This window comes from Seriola dumerili, unplaced genomic scaffold (genome assembly GCF_002260705.1).
Source record: "Seriola dumerili isolate Sdu_G_001 unplaced genomic scaffold, Sdu_1.0 BDQW01000403.1, whole genome shotgun sequence".
In the NCBI taxonomy this organism is placed as follows: domain Eukaryota; kingdom Metazoa; phylum Chordata; class Actinopteri; order Carangiformes; family Carangidae; genus Seriola; species Seriola dumerili.
In genome coordinates, this window is record NW_019174658.1 from 14,790 (window position 1) to 27,289 (window position 12,500).

General features: G+C 41.5%; 2 protein-coding genes across 2 annotated transcripts in view; one reads left to right on the forward strand and one right to left on the reverse strand.

Annotated features, from left to right (window-relative positions):
- Positions 1–5,796: 5,796 nt before the first annotated feature.
- Positions 5,797–7,827, reverse strand: LOC111233527 (trace amine-associated receptor 13c-like; the record flags this gene model as incomplete). Its single annotated transcript, XM_022761356.1, has 3 exons — positions 7,766–7,827; positions 7,554–7,653; positions 5,797–6,726 (listed from the first exon to the last, which is right to left on the reverse strand). Coding segments are annotated over exons 1-3 (1,092 nt in total), but the record flags the coding sequence as incomplete, so codon positions are not given.
- A 2,366-nt stretch (positions 7,828–10,193) lies between these two features.
- Positions 10,194–12,500, forward strand: part of ngef (neuronal guanine nucleotide exchange factor) — a 21,196-nt gene continuing 18,889 nt past the window's right edge. Inside the window, exon 1 of the mRNA XM_022761355.1 lies at positions 10,194–10,590. Coding sequence (XP_022617076.1) covers positions 10,377–10,590 — 214 coding nt within the window. The 5' untranslated portion in view covers positions 10,194–10,376. The remainder of the gene's footprint in view (positions 10,591–12,500) is intronic.

The following is a 12,500-nucleotide window of genomic DNA, read 5'->3' on the forward strand; positions in this document are numbered from 1 at the left end:
AAAAGAGAAAGAAGATCCTCTTCCTTCTTCTAAACTGTTCTCTGGCTTCCTCTGGACTTTTGACTTGAATTTCAAATAAAATGTCCGACGGTTTGGAATGGAGCTCAGGACCCCCTCATCCCTGGAAAAAAGGACGGCTGCTTTAATCCACATTGATTTGACTGATCAAACAGTGAATCTGTGTCACAGCTGGTCTGGTCTGAAAAGTAGAAAAGTACAGAATGTGTCCATTTACTATGAGATCCCTGATCCTCCTGTCCCTGTGATGACATATTTTCTTATTAGAAATCCTTCATCAGTCACTGCTGCGGTGCCACCCTGTTAAAACTTGTGCACAGCCCCTCATTCTTAAAGCGTCCTGTGGGAGTTTTGCTTGTTAAAAACACAAGTTGTGTTGACACTCAGTGTTTCTCCAAAACTCACTGTGTGTTTCACTGAGCTCTCACTAATGTTGTTGAGTGTGTTCCTTGCCTCATGAAACATTTCAATCACTGAGTTGTTCACAGCTTCCGTTCTTCTTCTTCCTGCCTTTGTGGTGCATTGGTGGGATATCTTGGCTGGTTAAGGCTCCACTTATGTGTCTTACATCTTTATTTGCTGTGGACATTTGTTTTGTGCGAGCTTGAGAGTCCAGAGACTGGAAAGTGTGTTCTCCACAGCAGAATGATATGAAATGGAGAAAACACATCGATGAATATTTCCCATGTTCCTCCTGCTCTGGATCATTACAAGATAAAGACTCAGCTCCTTTTCGTCTGTGGTCAATGTACATCGCATACATAAAGCCTCCATCTGAAACAAGTGATCCAACAGTCTGTGTATGAGCCATGTAATGTCATGTGTGCATGCTGCAGAGAACGTGCTGGTCTGACCCCCTCCTCCTTTCAGGGGGAGCCTGGTGGAGTCCGATGGTTGAGAGCAAGGTCTGAGGAAGTGTAAGTGTGTTTTTAATGTGAATTGATGAAAACAAAGCAGCACATTCAACCATCTTCAAACTGTCACATCACTGATGTCAGGAGTCATCATAAACTGTCATAACTGATCACAGTGATCAATAACTGGAGCTGTGTTTGTGTCTCTCCATCAGATTCCTGTGAACGTCACAATCGACACAAACACAGTTCAGCAGAGAGATAAACTGTCTGACAACAACAGGAAGGTGACACGTGTGGAGGAGGATCAGTCATATCCTGATCATCCAGACAGAATTTGACTTCTGGCCTCAGCTGCTGTGTTCAACTGGTCTGACTGGTCGCTGTTACTGGGAGGTCGAGTGGAGAGGAGGAGTTTATATATCGAGTGAGTTACCAGAGGAATCAGACAGGAAAAGGAACAGGAAAGACTGTTGGTTGGAGAGAACGATGTCAGTCCTGGAGTCTGATCTGCTTCATGATGGTGGTTATTCTGTCTGGCACAATGACAGAACACCTATCTCCTCCTCCCCTTCGTCTGTCTCTGACAGAGTAGCAGTGGTTATGTGACTGTCCCTCTGGCTCTCTGTCCTTCTACAGAGTCTCTCACTGACTCACTGATCCACCTCTACACCTTCAACACCACCTTCACTGAACCTCTGTATCCTGGTTTTGGTACTGCTGGTCGTTGGTTCCTCAGTGTCTCTGTGTTGAGTGTAGCAGAGAGAGTCTCCTGTCTCGAAAGATACGGTTGAACAGTCCTCTACATGTCCTGTCTCTTTCACTCACTCACGCTTTTCAGACACACAGATTTGTATTTCTTGTGCTTCTCTCTTTTTAAAGAGACGAACTACGATTATTACAATAAAACTGTTGTTTACTTTTAACTTCTTGGTAGAACTGATTTTCTTGTCTTTTCACAATAAAAGCATAGTGGTGAGATCAGTGTCTCTCTGAATCTGAGGACGATTGAGCTGATTCAGTTCAAACTAAAATGTTTTCAAGTTTGTTTTAAAGGTCTGAGAAAAGACAAAGACAGTCGAGTGAAATGGTCCTGAGGCTCTCAGTGATGAAGTTTATGTCCAGAGGAAAGACTGAAAAGTTGTAAGTAAATGAGGTTTACAGTGTCTTTGTCAAGAGGCTCCAGGTGGTCGATGACTCTCTACAAGTTTGGAGGTTGTTGGTTCAATCCTGAGAGAGATTTAACTTTGAAACCAATGTCCAGAGGAAAGACTGAAAATTCTCCAAAGAGAAAGAAGTGGTTCTTGTTTCTGTCCCAGTCTCTCTCAGCTGCGGAAGACTTGTCAAAGGTTTTGAGGTCATGTGTTTTAATCCTCAGTGACTCAATGAAGGTTTGACGTCCAACACTAGAAGTGAAAACTCAAAATCTGTCACAGTCTCAAGTGGTGAGACATTTAGAGGTTGTGTGTTTGATCCTGATCACGTCAGAAGTCCAACACCCAGAGGAAAGACTGAGAATGCAGAAGCTTTTAGAAATGATGTCTCCAGTGTCTCTGGTGTTAGAGGACTCTTCAGGTGTTCTACAGTCATGGGTTTGATCCTCAGGTGACCCAGTGAAGCTTTAAGTCCAACACTAGAAGTGAAAACTCAAAGGCTCTGAGGGAAACCTCTCAAACTGTCTTTCAGTGAGTTACAGACCTGCCAACCTTTACGCTTTCTACGTAGCAGGTACGCATTTTGACATCAAAGTACTTTGATACGATTTGTTGCTGTAAAATACACAGAAACTTGTTGATGCCTGTGAGTTCAATTGTGCACGTGCAGTACTCACGTCTAACAGCAGGGGGGCAGCAGCGTCTCGTCTACTGAGTAAGAGAAGAAGACTTTGACCAATCACAGCGCTGGGTTCAGTCCTCCAAATATCAAACATTTCAACACACTGCTGTTCCACAGTGACAGAAACAGGTCTATCCCTCCAGTTCCCGCTCCTCTTTCCACCTGGCTGCTTCCTCAGGTGAGGGCGGGGCTTCATCTCCTCCACAAAGGTAAACAGGCTGCGATGGATATGGAGAGTTGACTGTGAATTGAGTTATGTTAATGCAGACCTGCTAAACCTGACAAAATATTTAACGTTGATAACGTTAGCCTGATGCTAGCTAGCTACCAACATTTAAAATGTAAAGTAACGTTAAGGTGTGTTGTCCGTGTGTCGCAGGTTTTTAAACGTGACTTTGAGCATGAGCACACTGACGAGGAGAGACTGACAGTGTTTTACTTCACAACATTAGTTTCTGTTACTAAAAAATTAAAACATATTACAATATATAAAATAAAATATTTAAATTTTTATTAAGTAATTGAATTAAATTCACCTATGTTTATCAGTTTTTAGAAGCACAACTGTCATACAATAAAATATTAATCCTGAAAACAAAGGTTTGAAGCAGCTGCACTGAAACCTTTGAGAGTCTCTGTATATTATAATATATCCCAGTGTAAGTGATATTTTATAATAACATGGTCAGTTCCACAACTCAAGGTGAACGTATATAAATCTGCTCCCTGCAAGACAAAAACCAGGGTTCCTCCTCCTCTTCACACGTGCCCACAAACAGCTGACTGTTCCTAAATGTAAATATGTCCTTTCATTAGTTCTTCTCCAGAATATATGATTGTATTGTTGAATGTTGAAGAACTTGATGAGATGTTGGTGAGGAGGGAAATGACTGTGCAAAGTGAAGAGGTGTTGAAGCATGTCAACTAACATTTTCACTATTATGGAACTCAAAATATTTCCCCAAGATTGACTGGAGTTAGAAAGCTCCTGACTCCCCTGAAGAGTCTGAGCCTAAATCTGATCACATGTGGCTTCCTGTGTTGGAGCCACAGACTCTTTATATTTTAGTTTATATACAGTCATTGCTCATTTTATTTTACTTTCACTCATTTTATACATGAAGAGCAAAATATTTGCATCTTAACATCCTTCGTTTCTCTGTATTATTCCAGTTGTCTTTCTTAATGTAATCTTTTTTGGGGGGTGAAGGGATTTGGGGGGTGTGGGTGGGGTCCATGTACTCTACATGTATATGTATGTACATGTTTATTATTTGACCTCAATATAATTTTATTCTGCATTTCTTGAATGTATATTTCTCACTTCTCATCTGAGCTTTGTGAAAATATGGACGTTAATGTAAAACACAGTAATAGGAGCAAAGCAGGATGTAGATGTACCAAAATAAAAGCTGGATCTGGACTGTTATCATATCACTTTACTGAGTTCAGATTTATAAGATGTGCTCACGGCCTCCTGAAATGTTAATCTTTCTAAAGAGGAACCGGCCTCTCATGTTAAAGTGAACAAACTGAAGTCACATAAAGACGGTAAAAAGATGAGCCAGTGGTTTCTGTGGCAGTTTTTAAAGGTCAGGCAGCTACTGCCGTGTCTGATCATCTTAGGGAGGAAACTACAACCTAATATTGTAGTTTACACTGTAGTTATCTTTTCATACTGGAATAATATTCATTCTGATGTTTAGTTTTATTCCTGTGTTTTATATAAAGTTCAACCCCAGAGGTCACATGTGAGAAGAACCTGTAGAGCGTAGATATTAGTTTCAGGGCCGTTGACTTCACATCAGCTGTAATAACCAAGAGTCTCAGCTGTGAGAGCCTCAAGATGCCATGTCTACTGTTCTGTGGTCCACTGTACATTTCATTATTAGGTTCAGTTGTAGTTATGTTAGTCATGGTCACTGAGGTTCAGTGTTGACTTACAGTATTTTACACTGGAATCAAAATTCCTCTGTTATTGTAAATTCTCCAGTTTAAACAGAAAGAAGCAGCATTCTTGCATGAATGAGTCGTGTTGTGGGTCAGTTATTTCTCCCTTTAGGGAAGTACAATCTTCCTTTCACAGTTTGAGCATGATATTTTTAGAGCTGGTTTAAGCAAAGAGCATCCAGACAAATGTTTTATTAACAGCTCAGATGTTGAACAGAGGGAAACAGACGGTATCAGGTTGGTGTCAGCAGATACCAACATTTCTTTCTGTCATTCTTTTACCTTTTTAATTCAATTTCAAGTAATTCATTAATTAACTGTGCAAATCGTGTGCACACCATACACTCAGTTTATTAGGAACACCGAGCTGAAACTAAAGCAGTCTGACTCCACAGTGCTGCAGTAAATCCTCCTTCATGAAGGCTCTAATGTTCAGTTTCTATTGACACTGTTTTAGAGTTGAACTGTTTCACATTCTACAGAGAAGAGTTTCTGTTATTAACCTACTGTCACTGATATAAACAGGGAGGACAAAATAACTAAACACTTCAGCAGCAACACAAACTGCAGCCTCCACAATAATCATGAAACAGATTCAACACAAACTGAACATTAAACTTCATGGAGGAGGGTTTGTTGCAGGACTGTTGTATTAGACTGACTGAGTGTAGGATGATTTGATGTCATTGTTTTATCAGATTATTTTACTGAAGGTTCAACAGCAGCAAATTATAACAATTGAAAGCAGCTGTTCATAGTAACTCCACTAGTAAATATATATGATGTCATAAAAACAATTAAATTCATCATGTAATTATTTTACTGTAATAACATCAAATTTAATAGTGAAATCAAATAAAATGCTTAAGAACATTAAAACATTTCATCTTTGATAGTGTAGCTATTCAACATCACCAAAAGCTAAATAAAGATAATAATAATGAACATGTAGCACTTGTGCTAATGCTACAGAGATCAGTGGCAGTAAAATAAAAAGATGTTAGGGGGAAACAGAAACTCTCATCCTCAAAACTCTGATTAAAAAATCACCATTAAAACAACAGATGCATTTAAACCTGCTCTTAATGCAAATATAGAGACAGTACTGTCATCAATGTGTCCGTATATTCACCTTTACGGTTGAAGAATGGGGGTCAAATATTTTCAGACTGACAATGAGATAAAAACATTTCTTAAACCAAGGATAAAAAAAGGCATAAATAACTGGGTTCAAGGTTGAATTGAAGTAACCCAACCAAACAAATGCCTCAAAGACAGCAGCAGGTGTGATGAAGCCAGTGTAGGCATCTATTATAGAGTTAATAAAAAAGGGCATCCAACATAAGATGAATGCACCGAGCACAATAGCCAGAGTCTTCGCAGCTTTGTGCTCAGACTGTTTAACCAACCCACCTCTTCCTCTGTCACTGGAACAGTGGCTCATATCTCCGATCTTTCTTACATGCTCTTTGGCCACAATAAATATTTTAGTGTACAGACAAATCATTACAGTGGAGGGAAAAAAGAAGGCAGTAATACTGTCCAGGATTCCCCAAAGGGGGTTAAAGAGAAGGTTACAACTACCAAGGCAGTTTATTGACACCATATACTCCTCTAATCCTGCTACGTTGGCCTTTGAGTAAAGTAGTCCATAGGAGTAAAGAGCAGCCAGTGCCCAGCTCACATAGACCATAATACAGGCCACTGACATTGTGATTTTCCTGGAATAATGCAAAGGATTGCATATTGCTTGTTGTCTGTCTACAGCAATGCAGACCAGGTGGAAGATAGATACAGTGGTAAGAAACATGTCAAAACTAGAATGCAACTGACAGAAGTCATCACCGTAGAACCAGCAGCCATGAACGGTCCGAATGGCGCTGAAGGGCATCACAATAACTCCCACAAGAAGGTCGGCAAGAGCAAGAGATAAAACAAGCACATTGGTGGGATTCTGCAGCTGCTTAAAATGACCTATCGACACAATGACAACACCGTTCCCTAAAACAGTGACCAGTATGCCTGAAGCAAACAACAAATAAAGGCTAATCCTGGCCCCCAAGCTGAACTGAGCCATAACACACGAGGCATTAGAGCCTGGAAAACAGTGCTGGTCCTGAGACAGGTCACTCATCATAAACCCAAAGACAGATGACAAAACCACAGCAGAGAGAGATAGACACCACAACTGCAGCAGAGGTGTGTGCTGAGGGGGAGAAACACACTGGTGATCTCAGTCTTGTAAGAAAAGACGCAGCAGAGGCACCACCCACAAATATACCTCACTCTGCCATCCAATCAGAACTGCTTCAAACTTTGAGGGGGGAGTTTTTTCTCTGGTGAAGTCATAGACTCCGTAATGTTGTTTTACTACAGTAATAATAAATTAAATACAAACTAGAATTACCACCTTGTGGTTGTCTGCCTCCTCCACTCAGAGTTTCAGGTTACATCCCCATTTATCCAGAATCATAAAATATTAACCATTTGTGTGAAATTTTGTCATAATTGCTGTGTGAGAAAGGGTTTTGTGAGGTCACTGTGACCTTGACGTTTGGTCTTTGATGACCAAAATCTAATCAGTTCGTCCACGAGTCCCAGGGGACATTTGTTCCAAATGCAAAGGGATTCCCTTGAAGAGTTCTCGAGATATTGTGTTCACAAGGCCAAAATCATGTTTTGTGAGATCTCCGTGACCTTGACCTCTGACCTTTGGAGAACCAAAATATAATCACTTTATTCTTGAGACCAAATGAATTCTTTGATTTAATTTTTTTTTATGAAATCAATGAATGCATGTGATTCATGTTTCTTGCCACCAGGGGTGGAAAGAGTTCTGGAAAATTGTTACTCAGGTACAAGTACAGACCCTGACCCTGTACACAAGGATCCCACCCACCTGTTGTCGAGCTTTGCTCCTGCACTCCGCAGGTGGCCTTTGGCGAAGTCCAAGTGGTCCTGGAGCCTTGTAGCGTAGTCATTTGCCTTTGGAGTCCTGGGCCACAGGAGGGTTCACCATTAACACCAGGGGGACATGGTTATCCCAGTCCCGTTGGTGTTTAGCAGTCACTATTACCAGCTGTTGTGTCAGTGTGCAGTCAACCAACCCATCCCTCTGAGGGTGGAGGGGTGTGGTGCTGGTCTTGAGGGAGCCCAGTTTTTCACACATGGCTGCACAGGATGCAAGTTTCTGTCCTGGTCCGTGTGAATGACTTCAAGTATCCCGAATCTCTGCACCAGTGCATCCACTATGGTCTCTGCCTCCTGGTTCAGCAGGCAACAGGACACCCAGTGAAATAGTCCATGGCAGTGAGGATGTAGCAGTCACCCTTCTCTGTGCAGGGACATCAGTCCCCTCTCTCTCCAGGGGCCACCCTGCTGCAAACTGTTGGAGTTGAACATGAGATCTGTCTGGGAAACTATCACAGCGGCCACATCCTGCCTATGCTAGCCCTGTGGAACCCCTGTGGGAGAAAGTGTAGTGTCTTGGTGACACCAAAGTGACCAGGCACCACCACCATGTGTCTCCTGTTTGTCCCCCCAGTCCATGGCTGGTTGGATCTAGATCTGGGCCCACAACTGCACATTTCACATCCAGCCATCAGCGTCGCAAGGGAGACAAGAGTGCGTCAGTTATCTCATGCTGAGCCCCTGGTGTGTGGACCACAGTGAAGTCACACACCTGTAGATCCAGTGTGACAGTCGGCCTTTGGCTCCCTGACAGACACGAGCCGCTGTAAGGCAGAGTGCTTGTGTTGTGTGTATTTTAGTTCTGTCACTGTTTCAAAGAATCAAGATCGAACGAATTTTAATTTACCCGCAATTTGTTTGAATTAATTTGAATGCCGCACTTTTGATTCAATGAAACTCATAGTGTCAACGTGCCTGTGCAGTAACACAGAACACACAGTGGGACAGACAACAGGAGGGAGCTCCCTCACCTTTGAACTAAAAATGTAGCGAGGCAAAACATGGAACCAATAGTCAAGCCAAACGGTCCGACCTAATTTCTCATATCATTACAGCTCCAATATGAACTCTTCACCCCACGTTCAAACGAATGTTCAGACATCGAAAAAAACGTGACGACCCCAGTGTGTTTACTTAAGTTAAGTTAAGTGTTGTGTGTGTTTAGTGTTGTGTGTGTTTACAAGTGTTGTGTGTGTTTACAAGTGTTGTGTGTGTGTTTACAAGTGTTGTGTGTGTTTAGTGTTGTGTGTGTTTACAAGTGTTGTGTGTGTTTACTAGTGTTGTGTGTGTTTTTATGTGTTGTGTGTGTTTACATGTGTTGTGTGTGTTTACAAGTGTTGTGTGTGTGTTTACAAGTGTTGTGTGTGTTTAGTGTTGTGTGTGTTTACAAGTGTTGTGTGTATTTGTTTGTGTTGTGTGTGTTTACATGTGTTGTGTGTGTTTACAAGTGTTGTGTGTGTGTTTACAAGTGTTGTGTGTGTTTACAAGTGTGTGTGTTTACATGTGTTGTGTGTATTTGTTTGTGTTGTGTGTGTTTACATGTGTTGTGTGTGTTTACAAGTGTTGTGTGTGTGTTTACATGTGTTGTGTGTATTTGTTTGTGTTGTGTGTGTTTACATGTGTTGTGTGTGTTTACATGTGTTGTGTGTGTTTACAAGTTTTGTGTGTGTGTTTACAAGTGTTGTGTGTGTTTACAAGTGTTGTGTATGTGTTTACAAGTGTTGTGTGTGTGTTTACAAGTGTTGTGTGTGTTTAGTGTTGTGTGTGTTTACAAGTGTTGTGTGTATTTGCTTGTGTTGTGTGTGTTTACAAGTGTTGTGTGTATTTGTTTGTGTTGTGTGTGTTTACATGTGTTGTGTGTGTTTACAAGTGTTGTGTGTGTGTTTACAAGTGTGTGTGTTTACAAGTGTTGTGTGTATTTGTTTGTGTTGTGTGTGTGTACATGTGTTGTGTTTACTTGGAGTGTGTTTGTGTGTTTGTTTGTGTTTGTGTATTTGTGTTGTGTTGAGCTCTCTGGGCCACCGTAGACAGCCGCAGGTGAATGGTTTTTACACTGAATATTACCACAGTCAAACAGAGGAGGAGGAGGAGCAGGAGGAGGGACGTTCAGACGTTTTGCTGTTTGTTTCTCCGTCCTGTTGAAAGGTGGCTCAGCAGCTCACTGCTGATGTGAACTTTAAACTCCCCTGGTCAGCTGACTGCAGATCAGCTCCTGTGTGGGGCCCTGGCTCAGCAGCGCTGTAACTCAGAGGAAACAACAGCCAGCGTCTGCAGAGGTTGATCGAACCTTTACTGGGATCAGAGAGCTCCGCAGTGAGAGCAGACACAGCCTGTCGTTCGTCATCAGGTGGCTTTTCAGGTTCCACAGCAGAGTTACAGAGCAGAGACAGGCGGGCTGGCAAGGCCAGGTTGACTTCAGGAATGTCAGCACATAACAGGGCGGTGTAGAGAGAGAGGGACGGGGGAGGGACAACGAGCAGGAGAGAGAGAGAGTCATAAATGCAATAATTACAGCTTAGGCAGAAATAAGCTACGCAGGCTGCCGGTGTAGCTAACAACACGGCAGGGAGACCCAGCACTTCTCTGCTCCCAGTCTCTTGTACTGGGATTTATTTTTCACCAGATTTTATTTTTCATTCTTAGACATGGATTTGTTCCTGGATTCTGGTTAATTATGACAGATTTCTTTCTGCCAGTTTCCTCAAAGTCAAACAGAAATTTCCTAACTCACAAAATCACAGCAGTGCCATGTCTGTGACTGCCCTGTTCAGGGGCAAGTGGGGGCAGAAGGCGCAGGAACCCCCAGAGAAGCATCCAGTGGCCGTGGCTCACCCCAGCCACGAGGACGAGGATGACGAGGATGAGTCCAGAGTCGGTTTCAGCAGAGAGCCAATCCGCAGGAACTCCCGCTTCTACCGGTCAATGAGGAAGAAGAGGCCGGCCTCGTCTGAGCAGTCAGAAGGTAAGAGCACACCTGGCCTCTGCTCAGCTCAGGCCTCATCACTGCAGCAGCAGGGACAGCCGCTCAGTTGTGTCTCTGTTGGATACTGTACAGTACATAGTGCTGTCCCGCTCCAGGGGTGGACAGTAGTGAAGTACTTGTGGTTGAATACAATTTTTCACGTATCTGTTCTTTATTTGAGTTTTGTGTGTTTCTGGGAAACTTCTGACTTTTATTCCTCTACACTTCAAGACAAGCACAGGAGCATTTAGTCAGAGGAATGAATTTTATTTTATTTTGAAAATTTGATAGATCATACACTGTTCATCACAGGAGAAAAACCAATCATAGCCAGCTTCTCCACTGTCAGCCATGTTTGAATCTGTCAGTGTCCTAACGATGGCGACGTGAGATGAAGATGAGGCAGAGGATTCTTCACAGAGACCCTGATCTGATCTGAGGTCTGTGTTTGAAGCTTTAGAAATAAAGAAAGATTTAGTTTGAAAGGTTTGCTGAGTTTACCACGTAAATGTGGAACAATACAACAATGAGTTGACATAAACATAGAACTGTCAGTATTTTAAAATGAAGTACTCCAGTACTTTAACTCCAGTACAAATATGACTGAACAACTTTCACTTGTATTGGAGTCATATCTGAGCACCTGACTGAAGCTCTGTGTGCTTTGTCCACCTCTGTCCCATTCACTGTAGATGCAGTTGTTATTGACAGTGGAACAAAGGCTTGGTAGTCCTATCCGTCAGTAGAATACAGAACACAACCTGAGGAACTGGTTCTGTGTGAACAGCACAATAGTCTGAGTAATACCTGTACGTTCCACAGGTCAACCTCTGACCTCGTGATTTCAAGAAAATAACAGCCTCAGGTTTTTATGTTCAAATGGCAGAAACCAGGTGCAGCTGAGTCCGGCTCCGAGGTTTCAGATTAACACTCGACAGTCACAGAAAATGAATATGAATTGTTCATGAAATGAATGAAAATCTTCATCCTGTATATTAGTGTGTGCGGCACAGCCATGAGTTAGAGCTGCGACTTTGCCCGACGTCTCAGATCGGCCTCAGAGGGAGGGATCAAAGTCATCACTTAATACATAACCAGAGCGTCAGCATCAGGCGCACAAGTAGAAGTAAAATGAAATCATAAAACACTGATGGCGGCTGAGAAATGTCACCTGATCCTTGATCACCTGAAATAAAAACAAAGCTAAAGTTAGCGTTAGCGTCCTGATTTGAATTCAGATAAATTGTGATTATTGATTAAGATATTCTTATCACCACTTAGCAGCTATCCTGTCCTGATAGTGCACAGGCACCGATAGCTTTGTCTGTCAGTGAGATCGTTCAGTATTTGCTTTGATAGCATGTTTGATAAAGTGACGGTTTAACTGAACTTTACTGTGTAACTTCAATTTCTCACTGAATCCACAAGTGACTGAACGATCAAGAGATTCAGTGGATCAATTTACAAAACCTACAATTTCGAAGAGTCGTTGTTGTAGAACGTATAGATATATATATATATTGACATAAATGTCTAACTCATACAAATATGTATGTACATGTGTGTATGCTTATATTGTAGACATTTGTTACATAGATATATATCCATCCCAAAGCCCTCAGTTTATGTTAATATTATAAACTGTAGAGTCCAAAAGTCTGAGACACTTTCACAGAATAAAAAGAAACATGTTTAAAATGAAATAAAAATGAATAATATTTAATGATAATAATTAATAAGAAAACATATATAAACATATAGAATCTTTATATGTAAGTTGTTTTAATAAACCTGCACATATAAATTAAATATATAACATTAACATATATGGTCGCAACATGTTATATTATATAAAAATGAATCATAGATATTTTAATATATATAGATACAAGTTTTACTATGAGTGTTCA